The sequence below is a fragment of the Arvicanthis niloticus genome, chromosome 1 (genome assembly GCF_011762505.2).
Source record: "Arvicanthis niloticus isolate mArvNil1 chromosome 1, mArvNil1.pat.X, whole genome shotgun sequence".
NCBI classification, from domain to species: domain Eukaryota; kingdom Metazoa; phylum Chordata; class Mammalia; order Rodentia; family Muridae; genus Arvicanthis; species Arvicanthis niloticus.
In genome coordinates this window covers 9,786,683-9,801,768 of record NC_047658.1, presented here as the reverse complement: position 1 = coordinate 9,801,768, position 15,086 = coordinate 9,786,683, and the positions used below count along the sequence as shown (strand labels likewise).

At 41.0% G+C, this 15,086-nt stretch overlaps 1 protein-coding gene across 1 annotated transcript; it reads left to right on the top strand.

Annotated features, from left to right (window-relative positions):
• Window positions 1-5,861: 5,861 nt before the first annotated feature.
• LOC117719954 (vomeronasal type-1 receptor 4-like) lies at window positions 5,862-6,857 on the top strand. The gene has a single exon (XM_034518418.1). The coding sequence runs from the start codon at window positions 5,862-5,864 to the stop codon at window positions 6,855-6,857; it is 996 nt and encodes a 331-aa protein (XP_034374309.1).
• The last annotated feature ends 8,229 nt before the right edge of the window (window positions 6,858-15,086 follow it).

The window sequence follows — 15,086 nt, the reverse complement described above, 5'->3', positions numbered from 1 at the left end:
ATATGCAACTCTGAATATATTAATATATCACCCAACTGTGTGCTTGCTTTAAAGCAACACATTTTCAGGAGTGGCAGTAGTGGCACATGGCTTTAATCCCAGCACTAGGGAGGCAGAGGCAGGCAAATCTGAGTTCAAGGACAGCCTGGTCTACAGAGTGAGTTCCAGGACAGCCCAGGCTGTTATACAGAGTACTCTTGTCTCAGGAGAAAAAAATAGTAGGAGTAGTAATAATAATAACAATAATAATAACAATAATAATAATAATAATAATAATAATAATAGTAATAATAAATAGTAATAACTAACAGCACATTTTCAGCTCACAAATACCTTTCATAGAAAGTAAAATTTTCAACAAGTACACAAGTACCTAAGAGAGGTAAGGGGGCATACTTGAGCTGTAGGTACTGCCAGGAATCAAAGAGGTTGAATAGAGGGTTGGCCTGTGAAAGGCGGTTGCTAAGTGTGATACCCTGTTCTCACTGAAACACGCTTAAGCAGCTGAGAATTTCCAGCTCCATCCAAATTACTGCAGGAAGGAGGGCTGGCTATAGGTAGGAGGTTAGGTAAGCCTGCCTGTGTTCTAGTCACTCTCCACTGAAGAATGTCTTCAGTGGTCAGAGAGGACAGCCTCTTTCCGAAAACCAGGATACATTTTATACTGACCAGGCAGTGAAGCAACCCCCAAGGAAACTGATGCCCCAAAGAGAGCTGGCAGTGTTACAGGCAAGGATGCAGAGCCTAACCTGTGCTGCTTGGACTGGTTTGCTTGCCTGGCCAAATTCTTCCTACTGACACCATGATGTCTCCCTTCAAATGGTCACATTTCAAGGGTACTGAGTCACCTATATGAATGACAATTTAGGTTTGCACTATCTGGCCAATTATAGGAAAAGTTTAGTTGTCTTCTAAGGTCAATGTGCAAGAAATGCAAAAATAAGGGCAGCTTTCAAAGCCAAGGACTGTGGGAGTCATGAGGAAAATCCATGGGTTGGGAGCATAGCCAACAGCTCTTTCAATAGAAACTCTCAAGAGAGTGCTCTACCAGGCCCCCAGTGGTGTCCCACAGCCCACTGTTCCACACAAGGCCAACTAAATAATCTACCCAAAAGGGTGAACTCCAGGTTCAACAAGACCCCCACCTCAAAAAGAGGGTAAAGGGGCTGGAGAGATGCTCAGTGAAAAAGACTCGGGTTTGGTTTACAGCACCCACATGGCCATTCACAACTGCCTGTAACTCCACTTCCAAACAGAGGATCCAATGTTTTATTCTGGCCTCTGGTAATTGCATATACATGGCACACATAAACAGATACATATTGTACACGTTAAGTAGATGAGTAAATAAATATTTAAATAGAGAAGAGACTAAAGTCAGTCTCCACATGTGCTCACACTCATTAGCATCTACATGCATGGGCACAAACACAGACCACACACAAACTCCACCCCAGCAAAGCATCTGAATAGCCTTTTCTTCAACGATATCCAGATGGCCAGTGAGCGTATGCAATGATGCTGCCACAGGTAAATTCAAGCAGAAACAGAGAGGCTCCACTTCATACCACTCCCCCAGTGTCATGAAAGTGCTGATGAGGATGCACTCAGAGCTGAGTGACAGGTGCAGCATCCGGGAGTAAATGGGTGGCAACAGCAGAGACAAGGGAGATGAGGGCAGAGGCAGCAGTGGAGGCAGAAGAGATGATTCCCCCTCCCTGCTCCCACTCGATCCCCTTGGCCCAAACACCCATACCCTGCCGGGCCAGAGATATTTGTGGGAAGCCTTCAGGAATTGGGACCCACAGACCCTTACTAAATTAACAATGCAGAACGGAATGAACTTCATAGCTCTCCTCCCTTTACCCTATGTATGGTCTAAAATATTCTTTCTATTTTGGGATTAACCTCTTTTGAAATGATGTATGGAAGACCTAGACCTGTACTTTCTATCTTAGAAGATTATGTGCTTAATGAAATCACTCTCAAATATGTTCTTGATATGTCCTTGATCACTTGTCAATATGTTCTGTGGAGACTTTTGTCTACAGGCAAAGGAAGACTGGCCATGACGCGCAACAGTCTACAAGGTTACTCATCCACCTATGCTGCAAAATTGCCAGACTCATGACTGGGTGTTCTGTAAGAGACATCAGAAGCTATCCTTGCAGCCACACCAGAAAGGACAATACATAGTTTTGCTGACTGCTCTCACTGCTCTCAAAGTTGACAGGATCACTACTTGACTTTATCATACATGCTCCCATGGCTGAACCACACCCAGACTCTGGGAACACCCTACCCAAAGGGCAGGCCCTCAAGCAAAAAGACACTCTTATAAAACTCAAGGTGCAATGCCTATAATTTTGATGGACTTATATTTAAGTACTGCCAATTTCTCATGAACAACCTTCACCTGCCTCAGAATAAGACTCGGGCCCTTAGTGTTGCTTCTAGTGAAAATGTGCTCAAATATCAGCACAAAATGGAATCCATAGGTACCTGGTTCCCCAATTTAACTTTTGATACATATTCTATCAATGATCTTGCAAAGTTATAAGACATTGCTCTCATGTCTGCTCAGAGCCCAAGCATTAACATAAAACCTGGAGAAAAATGTAGGTGCACTGTCTACAATTTCTGTGGTTAATGGGATTGTATTTGTACTAAATATATTTAGTGAGTGCACCTATGGAGGACAACCTCACATGATTAAACTGAGCTAAAAATTTGGGAAAACAAAAATGATCTTCCTGTGGGCAGGAGTATATGGTGTCTTTAACCACCAAGTTTTACAGAAGCACGAGCACCAGTGGTAATGGCCTATAATGATTGGGGGTGGGGTGGATTGTACTTTGAGAGTTGTCAGGCAACTGGAAAAAGACGTCACCAAATACTGGAATAGAGTTTGACATTATTCACCATTAATGTCTATGTGGGGAACTGTCTACCTAGTATAGTGCAGGTTTACTAAAACTCATTTGAAACATGCATGTGAACACATTACAGAATGCCCCAATAGCACTGTTTCTTTAACGTTTTTCAAAAGACACTTAGTGTTAGTGATTCCTCTCCATACTTTCTTGTCTGCTTTCCCTCCTATATACACTGAAATTTACACTTCATGTTCCATTATCACTATTGATCCCTTATAACACTGTATTCTATCTCCTATTTTTCAACATGCCATGACTCTTAATAAATTTCTGACATTTAAGGTTATTCCACATTGTGTGTGTACTTTTCAATTTGTCAACATAAATTTCAGAGTTAAAATCATCGTTGTATGCTTATCATGAACAAATGTAAGGTAATGACAAGTTATTCTTTTTGTCATATTTCCACATATATCTCTTACAAATGCTGGTTATTTCATTAGTAACAAATATTTTTGCAATAATAACTTGTTTGCTACACATCCAGGTGCATGTTCTTTGACTGTGCCTAAGACAATCTTGCTGCAGGTATGAATTTCAATAAAGGTTTAGAACATGCAATTCTTATATTTATAAACTGAGTTTTTATATTTTCTCATTGAAGATCAAAACAGAGTCTCTACTAGTCTATTATCCCTAGAACAGAAATGAGTGTGGTTGGATCTATTTATTTCTTAATGATTGCAGACTCTCAGTCTTTGATGATGTATACACGGTTCCTTCTTTACACTCCAGTTTCCCAGATACTAACAAAGTATATACTCGGCTTCTGATAAAGATTCATGAGTATCTCAGAAAACAAGTCACAATCTACCTGAAAAAAATTTGGTTATTAGAATAAGCCCAGGATCTAGGTGGAAAAGAGGAGCTTCAGTTAGTAAGTTTGTCAGAAGTATGTGTCCTGGGATAAACATGGGAAAAGTTGAAATGAGGCAGATTCCTGGGGAATTACAAAATCTGAATGACAGTATGCCAGTTTTCTCAAACGACTTCGTGTCAGCATATTTTGCAAGAGTTAAATGGTCGGGAGGAAAGTACTCTAGAGAAATGCACATAATGAGTACCTTGTTCTACCCTTGAGTGTCCCAATTCACATCTGACTACAAGATCAATTCAGAACTTAGATTCTCCCAAAGGAAACATGAAAACCCTTCCCTCACTTCTGCCCAGGTACTAATTAAAATCTGTTAAACTTGTAGGCATCATTATTAAGCATCATAAAGTAAAAATAGATATTTGCTCTGGGGAAAAATGATTTTCCTTCATCAGAGATACCACAAAAAGACACCATGTAGACAAATGCCCTGACGTCACATATGAGACAATAATAATCTCTCTGAAGGATGTCATATGCTATTATTTTGAGACTGGAAAACCTGTACTCTGGTGGGTTACCTTCAAAGCACTGCAAGGAGGATAAGAAACCATTGTGGATGCCCTTGCATCATTTCTCTGACAAAGAGGGACACAGAGAACCATTCATTGGAACAGATGTCATGAGATATGATTCTACAGGATCTGTGTTCTGGAGTTGGCCTTCAGCGAGGATGCTCACTGTGACTATGCTCAGAAGGTGGGATTCATTGAACCAGAGACTTCTGCTTAAATTCTCTTCTCCCTTCTTCAGTGTACATTATCGTCTGAAGCCAACATGAAGCATTATTTTTGAAGACTGCAGTTTAACTCAAGTACTTTAATATTTTGTTTCCACCTCAAATCAGTGTATGATTTCTGGATTAACATTCAGCAGAAAACAGCATTCAATGTGACATCTGTATGTGAGATGTTGAACTTTGATAAATGGAGGTTCTCTGGTCCTTTAGAAAACATATAACAAGTAGAATGCAGAACAACATCCCTCTACAAAGAATATAATAGTGATAGCATTAATAATTTTGGAGGAAAGCTGGAGATGATTCAAGGTAAGATTCTGGCACATGACTTTATAGAACAAAAATTAAGATCAGGAAAACTACGAATGAATGAATCTTCCTAACAAGTGTTTTCTTTTTTTCACATGGAGGATACATATGTAAACCTATGTTTATCTGTGTAACCAGTACACAGCTGGCTATATCAGAAATATTTGGTACTTTGTTGTGTGGATCAGTAGCACAAAACATTTCTCAAAAGCCAACAACTTAATTTTCTACAACTGAATTCAGTAACAAAACCTTATTGATTACCATATGTAGTCATACATGTTATTAAAATACACATTATTTTAAACATTTTACTTTATTTTCTCTTTGTTTTTGTAGACAGGGTTTCTCTGTATAGCCCTGGCTGTTCAGGAGCTCACTATGTAAACCAGGCTGTCCTAGAACTCAGAAATCTGCCTGTCTCTGCCTCCAAAGTGCTGGGATTAAACGTTTGCGCCACCACTGCCCAGCATATTTTACTTTAATATAAAAATTTTTATTAATTATTTTATGGTTCATTTTTCTTTTCTTTTATTGAATATGTTATTTAATCAATTAAGGTACATTCCATTTTCAGATTTCTCTCACTCCTAATAGTATTGAATACAAATGATAAAATCTGATGATGGACTCTTTAATTTACTATTGATTAAGTGATTTTATTGAGTAAGTTACATCCCATTGGCAGCCTCCCCTCCCTCCTACTGTATTGACTTCTGATGATGGAATCACATACTCATATTGATCTCTTTCCTGTCTTTATCCAGATGTAAAGGCCCATGGTCTGTTAAAAAATATGTGTTATTGTATAGGTTATTGAACTAAGTGACCATAAAGATGTAGTTGCAGTGCAGTTTATCTCAAAAGAAAAGTAATTCAATAAGTATAAAATTTTATTCTGAGTTACTGTGCATGCATTGCACTCCGGCCAAAGTTCCTGTATTATGATAAAATAGTGTCTCACTTATCAAGAGACAAAATTATCCCAAATCTAGTGGTAAATATGGACAATAGAACAGAACCCGAGGACAACAAACCCGAGGACCTAATCATGACTGCAGGGCCAAGTAAAGCCCTCTCCATATCTGCTCATGATAACTCTTTGAAAACCACTGAGGAAGTGACTCTTCAGATCCTCTTGCTTTGCCAGTTTGGAGTTGGGACTGTAGCCAATGTCTTTCTGTTTCTCCATAATGTATCTCCAGTCTTCACTGGTTCTCAACAGAGGCCCACACAGGTGATTTTAAGCCACATGGCTGTGGCCAATGCCCTGATTCTCTTCCTCACTATATTTCCAAACAAAATTATGACTTTTGCTCAAAGATATCATCCAACTGACCTCAAATGTAAATTGGAATTCTTCACTCGTCTGGTTGTAAGAAGCACAAACTTGTGTTCCACCTGTGTCCTGAGTATCCATCAGTTTGTCACTGTTGTTCCTGTTAATAGAGGTAAACTTCTACTCAGAGGATTTGTCCCAAATTTGGCAAGTTATTCTTGTTATAGCTGTTGGTTCTTCAGTGTCTTAAGTAACATCTACATTCCAATTAAGGTCACTGGGCCACAGATTACAGATAATAACTCTGACTCTAAAAACAAGTTGTTCTGTTCCACTTCTGGATTCAGTGTAGGCATTGTCCTTTTGCAGTTTGCCCATGATGCCATATTCATGAGCATCATGGTCTGGACCAGTGTCTCCATGGTGCTGCTCCTCCACAGACATCACCAGCGAATGCAGCACATCCTCACTGCCAATCAAGTCCGCAGAGGCCATGCTGAGACCAGAGCAACCCATACTATCCTGATGCTGGTGGCCACTTTTGTTGGCTTTTATCTTCTAAATTTTATTTGTATCACCTTTCACAGCTTTTTAATGGATTCTCCTCTCTTTGTGAGGCATGTAGCTGAAGTTTTGAGTGCAGGCTTCCCCACAATTTCTCCCTTACTGTTGATCTTCAGAGATCCTAAGGATCCTTGTTCTGTGCTTCTCAGCTGTTGAAAGCCAGAGCCACTAAAAATGTTTAACACAGAATATATCATCATTAGTTCCATTAAAATATTTTTTCCATAAATATATGTTAAACATCTTTTGTATGAACAAGTCATGGTACTCACTACTGCTCAACACATCAAGAGGAAAGAGTAAAGGAGACAAAAGCAGCTACTGCTCAGGAACATTAAGAGGTTTAACATCCAGGACCAAGAAGGATACCAAGATCCAGACTGTACACCTTGTCATGAAAGATCATGGCAAACTCTTCCCTCTGGGCCATAGTGCAAATGTGTTTCCAATCATCAGTAACACCTGCAAATCAGACAGGAGACAACAGGTACCAGAACAATGAGAATGAAAAGCTGTCATCCTGTCTGTCAGTTGCTTCCTCAGTCACAAAATTATTTTTTCAGAAGACCAAAATCAAGCATGTAACCTTTGCAGCTGCTTGAAACTGACCAGAGACACAAGATAAATATCTGTGAGCAGAGACACAATATAAATATCTGGAGTGGTTATAGCTGTCAGTGTGATGACCCTCAAAATATGACTTGTGGTACTTATGCCTGTGATCAAAGAAATATTTTAGCATTTATTTTGTTTATGTGTGTTGGATGTGCATGTATTTATGTGGGTACCCTGCCCTTAAGAAGAATGAGTGCCATACCCCTAGAGATGGAGTTACAAACAGAGAAAATCTTATAAATATAGTTTCTAAGGACCAAGCTCTGCACCAGTGCCAAATTGGCCAGGGAACTAACCTGCTAAGCCTTCTCTCTCCAGCCCCAAACTGAGAAATTTATCCAACCCATTTAACACTTCACTTCCAATTTGATGGGAAAGTTACTAATGACAGTTAAAGTGAAAGCTTGAAATAATAAATTAGGAAACAGTAGAGTGTATATTCTAGATTGATGAATAGATTCACAGTGAATTACAAAATTAATATTGAGGCCTCATGTCCCTTTTGACAGACTTCCACCAACATTGAAACTGACAAAATTATAGCACCATGTCTTGATCATAACAAAGGCCATAAGAGGAAGCAAGACAGGTAAAGCACTTGCCACTTAGAACTGATTACCAGAGTTCAAGCCTCAGGGCCTTCATAGTGGAGAGAACAAACTCCTACTTACTGTATTCTGGCTTCCTCAGATCTGTGATTGAACATGCCCACGCACAGTAAAGGAACAAGGTATAGTTTCTAAGTGTAGTTTAATCAGTTAAGTGATTAAGAAACTTCTCTTTCACTGATCTCTCCAGGTTGATCTTTGTTTTCCCTTACCTATAATTATACTTCAGGGGTACTTTATTGGGTTCTATTATCCACCAACCTTCCAAAACTTACTAAACCCCAATCTGTCCCAACCACCTAATATGAAGTACACAAGAAAAAAGAGAACAAAAGGAGTATAGACCTCTTGAGACAACTTTCTGCTGAATAGGTTCATTTGGTTCCTCTTGGAAATCCCAATATCTACAATCAGGTTATCTCCATCAAGGAGTCAAACAAAACAGCCAAACAACATTTATAGTCGTGCAGGTGCACACACATACACAATAATGAGAGAGTATGCTCAATTCATCACAAGAGGGAGGTTGGGGTTGAGTGCAAAGGAGTCCCTTCAGAATGTGTCCTTCATTAACACATCTCAGCAAATCCCTCTGAGAAGTGTCTCTGGACCAAATCCCAAGAACAAAGGAAAAGTCTGGCTTTTAGGAGTTGTAAGAAGTTTCCCATCACATGATTTATTTCATCATAGCATATGTGACAAGGAGCATGAAGGACCCAGTTGAGAGCTGTCAAGTCCCAGCACAGATCACTTAACTCTGTCTCAGTGAGAGCTGCAGGAAGGTGGCATGGCCTGTTTGCCTCAAGCTGTGAATCCGACCTCTTGTAAGAAACACTGCCTTTTAGAGGCAGCCTCATGCTGTAACACTGATACAAATCTGAGCCTGCTACAGATGCCAGGTATCTTGGGGAGGGAGGATGAATCCCAGCTCTACTTTAGAGAAAAAGCCCACTCTTTAACTTGGCCTCTCAAGTCAGGGGAAATCCCACATGAAATCCAGCTTGGTGCTGGTCAAGTTCTCAGTTGCTAATGTATGCACTGAGTTCCTGCCCTGACATCCTGAGATGATAGGCTGCAAGCTGTAGCGATGGTGTTTTCTCACACCAATAGGAATCCCTACTGAGACAATGACTAAAAGCTACATGGGGAGGAGTTTTCGTTCATAACTCTTGGGTCATACCTGACTCATTGAGATAAGTCAGGGCAGAAACTGAAGCAGAAGTCATGGAGGAATGCTTCTTAACTGGCTTGCTCCCCATTGCATGCCCAGTCTGTTTTCTTATAGATCCAGTACTACCTGCCCAGGTGTGGCACTGCTCACTGTGCTCTGGTTTCTCACACATCAATCATTACTTTCCCAACAATGTCCAACTGACATTTCCTAGAAAACAATATGATTAAGGCATTTTCTCAACTGAGGGTCCTCCTCCCCAGAGTCTAGCTTTATCCCTTTGGAAGTGGTGGCAGGTGAACCTAAAGTCCAAGGTCTTTAGCTTCTTGCAGAAGACCAGAGCTGGGTTCCTAGCCTGTAACTCCAGCTCTCATGAGCTAGTGCCCTCGGCTGGCCCCCATGTGCACCTGAATGCTCATGCACACAAAAACCTTTAAGAGTGTTAAAAAGCTGCTCAGCTTTACCCTCAGCTACATAGTGAGTTTGAGACCAGCTTAGGATAAATTAGAGCCCATCACAGAAAAGTAAAACTTAACTGACAGAAGTGTTTGCAAAGGGCTCCAGTCCCATCACTTGAGTGACAGAAGAGTTTCACACAGCATAGGATCAGAAACGAGCAATGTGCAAAGAGATACGGCTTTGAGTGCTAGCTAGGTAGGTAAAACCAAAGAGTGTTATTGATTAAATCTGATTAATTATTAAATGAACAATTTAATATGACTCTTCTCTCTCTCTCCCACCCTACCTCCACTTCTGCAGATGTAAGAGTGCAGAGATAGTGTCTGGCCTGCAATATCTCTGGAAGCTTGTTAGCAATCCGAACTTAAAGTACCTCAATCTAGGGAGTACTCCCATGATGGATGATGACATGAAGCTAGCCTGTGATGTGCCGAGACATCCAATGTGCTCCCTCTAGACTGAGGTGAATGTGTGACTTTTTACTTTAAAATTTGGAATAATTTCCAGGAAGTTGGCAAAACTACAGCAACTTGTGTGTGGTAAGCCCTCTAGGGATTGCATATCAGATATCCTGCAGATTGGATACTTACATTATGATTCATTGATTACAGTAGAAAATTTACAGTTATGAAGTGGCAAAAGAATAACGTTATGGTTGCAGATCACCACAATATGAGGAACTGAATTAAAAGGTCAAAGCATTAGGAAGGGTGAGAAACACCATTCTAGGGGATTGGATAGAGATGGAGAAGTTTTGGAGGTGGGGGCAGTAGTGATTTGGCAATGCTATAGTAGGAGTTGGAGACAGGACTAAGGAATGGGCTACATGCCAGAAAACAGAGCATTTCAAACAGAAGATTTTAAAATGTAAATATTGCATCCATGTTCATAAGTATTGCATATCAGATATCCTGCAGATGTGTGTGCCCAAACACACATTAAGAAATAAAAAATGGTGCTGTACACTGGTGGCACGCGCCTTTAATCCCAGCACTTGGGAGGCAGAGGCAGGCAGATTTCTGAATTCAGGGCCAGCCTGGTCTACAGAGTTCCAGGACAGCCAGGGCTACACAGAGAAACCCTGTCTTGAAGAAAAAAAAATGTGAATGATTAAAAACAAGTATATATCTATAAGCTAACACTGTGGTAGCTGAGTCATAAGAATGGCAAGTTTGAATCCAACCTGCTTTTGTCTAGCAAGATCCTGTCTTGAGAAAAGATGGTGGTGGGTGGTAAGGTGAAAGAAGGTAGAACAGCTGAGCTGGTAAATGGCTCATAGAACATACGAGACGTGCAGGGTTCAGTCCCCACAGGTGCACAAGCCCAAGCACAGTGCTCAAACCTGTAATCCTAGTGCTCCAGAGGCAGAGGCAGAAGGACTGAATCAGCCTCAGATGTTTAGCAATTTGGAGGCTAACCTGGGCTAAGACAAGGCCTAGTCTCAAAAAGGAGGTCACAGGTAACCTCAGGCATTTTTTGTAATGGTTATATAACTATGGTGAACTTTCTCAATGAGAACTGACACAGGCCATCCTGTGAAGACTTTTCCATCAAGGCATGCTAAGGAGTAGACACTTTTTCAGTTTTTTTAATGAGATTTAATTATGTGTGCACATGTAGCATGTGTATGGTCAGAGAACAACTCATGAGCACTGCGTTCTTTCTTGTACTTTATGGGTCCTGGTATCACACTCAGGTTTTTGGTATAGGTGGTGAGCACCTTTCTCCATTCAGAACACACAAGCCCCGTGGTTTTTGTTTCCAGTTAGCAAATATAGATGGCATATTGCATCTATGGGGGTGTGGTGTGCTGGGTGACAGTGTTGACAGGCTACTGTGAGGAAGAGAGAAAGAAGAGAATCTGAGCAGTCACCTCAGTTCCTAAGGAGCTAAGTGGAGATAGGGTTACCAAAAAGGGACAAGAAAATAATCTTGTGCTACCCCTCTCTAGGTTAGATTCCTTTGAGTTAACCCTCACTGGTTATGAGATGATCTCCACACTCCTTCTTTCAACCACCATCATAAAGTGTCTCAGCCTGGCCAGATATAAGGTGGGAGTAAAGAGTATGATATCCCTCAGGGACGCCTTGAATAGCTCAAAGTGTTCACTGAAGAATCTGATGTGAGTCTCCCTTCTCACTCCATGACTCTGTTGCATGTGAGATGCCCCAGAGATGGGTGGGACTGGTGAATGTCCTGATGTTGGGGCATATGAGAAACCCCATTCATTCAATCATGGCAGTCCTTCTGTTGTAAGGGAGTCTAGTGGGTGTCAGCCAAAGATCTTGGTCCTAACCAAGCTCTTTTAGTGTGTGACACCTATATGACCCAAGTAGGTTAATCCACACTTGACCCCACAGTTACAGGTACCCACTCATTCAGTGACCTATGACTTCCTTCTTGGTTGGCCAAGTCCAAAGCTGAGCATTTGGTGGCACAGGTATACATTGTTGCACAGGTATATAGTTATAATACCCAATAGGGTATAGTTATATATGACAAGCACCCAAGAGGCTAAAACAAAAGGATCCTATCAAGTCTAAAGTCAGCCTGGGAAATACAATGAAATCTTGTCTTCTACCTGTCTGTCCTTTTTGTCTCTCTGTGTGTGTCTCTGTCTCTACCTGTCTGTCTCTGTCTCTGTCTGTCTATCTCTTTCTCTGTCTGTCTGCCTGTCTCTGTCTGTCAGTCTCTCTCTGTCGGTCTCTCTGCCTGTCTCTCTCTCTGTCTCCATGTGTGACTCTGTCTCTCTGTCTGTGTCTCTGTGCCTCTTTATCCTGTGTCTATTTATCTCTGTGTTTTCCTCTGTCTCTGTGTCTCTCTGTCTCTGTCTCTCTGTCTCTATCTGTCTCTATCTGTCTCTGTGTCTGTCTCTGTGTCTTCATGTCTCTCTGTCTCACCATCTTTCTCTCACCCTCTCTCTGAATACCCCCTCAAACACACACACACACACACACACACACACACACACACACACACACACACAAAAACACACACCAGGAAAAAGTGCTGGGAAGGTTCCTCTGTGGTGAAGAACACCTTCTACAAGCATGAGGACCAGAGTTCAGATCACCAGAGCCCCTGTAAATGCTGGATGGGCTTGGTGGGTTGCATCCATCTCTATGGAAACAGACAGGATCTCCAGAGCAATCTGGCTTGTCAGACTGGACAAAGTGATGAGCTTTGAGTTCAATTAGAGACCCTGCCTCGATAAAAAGACAGACATTGATCAAGGAAGATACCCACTGTCAACCTTGAGCCTCAAGCACCCATGTAGAGACATTTCACCTGCACATTCATGTGCAGTCACAAACACACAAATATACATACATGCACACACTACACATGTCAAAAAGAGGAGGAGGGTACTAATAGGATCATCTGAATGCCAGATAACTCTGACCTGGGGAGACAAAGGAGATAACAGAAGAGACAAGTCTAAGATTGTTGTTTTATAGACATACTTCTACATGGACAGGTGGGGCAGTTGTTACTCATCCACTTGTCCTGTGTATAGAGAGGAGAGTGAAGAGGTAGCAATTGTAGAAACCACTATTTAAATTGAAATGAGATTTACCAGCTCTCATCAGTGCCTGCCTCCTTTCCTTCTCGAAACATATCTATGGGGTGGCCACCATCTTTAGTCTCACTGGTAAGCAAGGAGGCAGTTTCAGGCTAAGTCACTCATTCATGGATGAATTATGATTAATGGGCAAAACAGAAAATCTGATCCATGGTCACTGCTCAGAGCTGTGTGCTGGCACCTGCCACAGCTCTAGCTCATTAAAGTCACTGAAAACAAGTAGTACAAATCGCCCTTTAGAGGCCAGATGCAAAGCTGGAAAGATGACTCTCACTTATCAGCACTTGCAACTGGATTTGGTTTAAGGCGCCCATATTAGCTGGCTCACAACCACATGTAACTTCAGCTTCAAGGGCACCAGCACCTTCCTCAGGCCTCTGCAGGCACTGCACCTGCATACACATACACATATAAATAGAAATCTTAATGGCCAGAAAAAGAAGAAATGACAATAATGACAACCTGGCTTCTGGACATCGGTCCAATCCACCTGGTTCCTTTTTTTATTAAATATTTTATTGAATACTTTTCTTTTTTCATTCTTATTGGCTATTTTATTTACACTTCAGATGCCATCCTCTTTCCCCATCCCCCCCCACTTAAAAATCCCCTATCCCATGCCCCCTTTCCCTTTTTTCATTTATACACTTTTTTAAAATTTTAATCAAGGGCTTTATAAGTTTGGTAGTGCTCAGTCAAAGGTGTAACCCACTACCCAACCTAGATACATCAACTGTCTTTGACTGGTAGAGATACGTGAACATCTGCCTCCCTGTCTTCCCCATCTTTCTCTCTCTCATCACCTAGCTTCTCCTCCTTCTCCTCCTCTCTTTACTCCTTCTCTTCCTCTCAGTACTCCTCCCACCTTAGCTCCTCCTACATAGCACCCTTCCTGTTAAAATAAAACCTTTCTCTCAAGATACATTTAGAGCATAATTATGCCTATTTGTACCAGTCAGGTACAGGATAGTCCTAATACCCAGTCCATCATTTTGTTGACTAACCAGAACCTCTGACATCTATCCTAATTAAAACACTTAGTTCTGAACCAGGCTTTTTCCTTGAGGTTAGAATGAATGTCAGCGGAAAACCATCCACTCAAATCATTTCTCTCAAGGTAAATAGCCAGTATTGGCTATGAGAACATAAGTTTTCAACCCTGTCAGAAATCCAGAATGACTGAGATAACTATAATTGTAAAAAGCACAAAGCATAGCTTCTAAACCTTAGCCAATTTATAGAGACCTCTGATCACCTGGACACTCCCTCTACTACAAGACATTGGAGCATCTGTTCTTCTGCCTTCTGGCCCAGGATCATCTGACAGACTTTAGTGCCGCAGAATTATTAAGGGCTGATTACTCTGTCTAGGCAGATAAAATCAGTCGACTATTCTGCAACTGTGTATTTTTCTGGACAGTAATTTGTCTGTAGATGGAAAGAGGCAATTCTTGTCTAGTGGCTGACTCCCCACAACTGAAGTAACTCCACAGATGCTCAATTTCTTCTTAGAATTCAATATAGGAAGCTGTCAGGAGCAGACAGGTCTCTAATCTAAATGAACATTAATACAGAAATGTTTGTCATGTCAATTCTGTGGACTTCTGATGTTTTGAAAACCAACTATCCATGTAAGGTAATCTAGACTGTTGTCTGTTAACTCCATTCAGCTAAATGAAATATAGAAAACACCCTAACATTAAACTCCAAGCCATGAATTTGCTATAGTCCCTTCACTACCAGGCTAACCATCTCAAATCTGTTAAAAAAAAAAAAGTTAAAGAAGGACTGAGTCTAAGCCTTGTATTTCTAAATGTGGTATATTGGTACAATGCCTATGAGAGTAACAATATTCATCTCACTTTTATATCAATAAGAAGCTCATACCAATGAAAACCTTAAAATTTGTACTCAAAGTAAATTGGTGCCGTTTAAGAAATTATATCTTC

Bases quoted from the DNA above. Each gene is read 5' to 3' on its own strand.
- LOC117719954 (XM_034518418.1), top strand. From the start codon at position 5,862: ATGGACAATAGAACAGAACCCGAGGACAACAAACCCGAGGACCTAATC.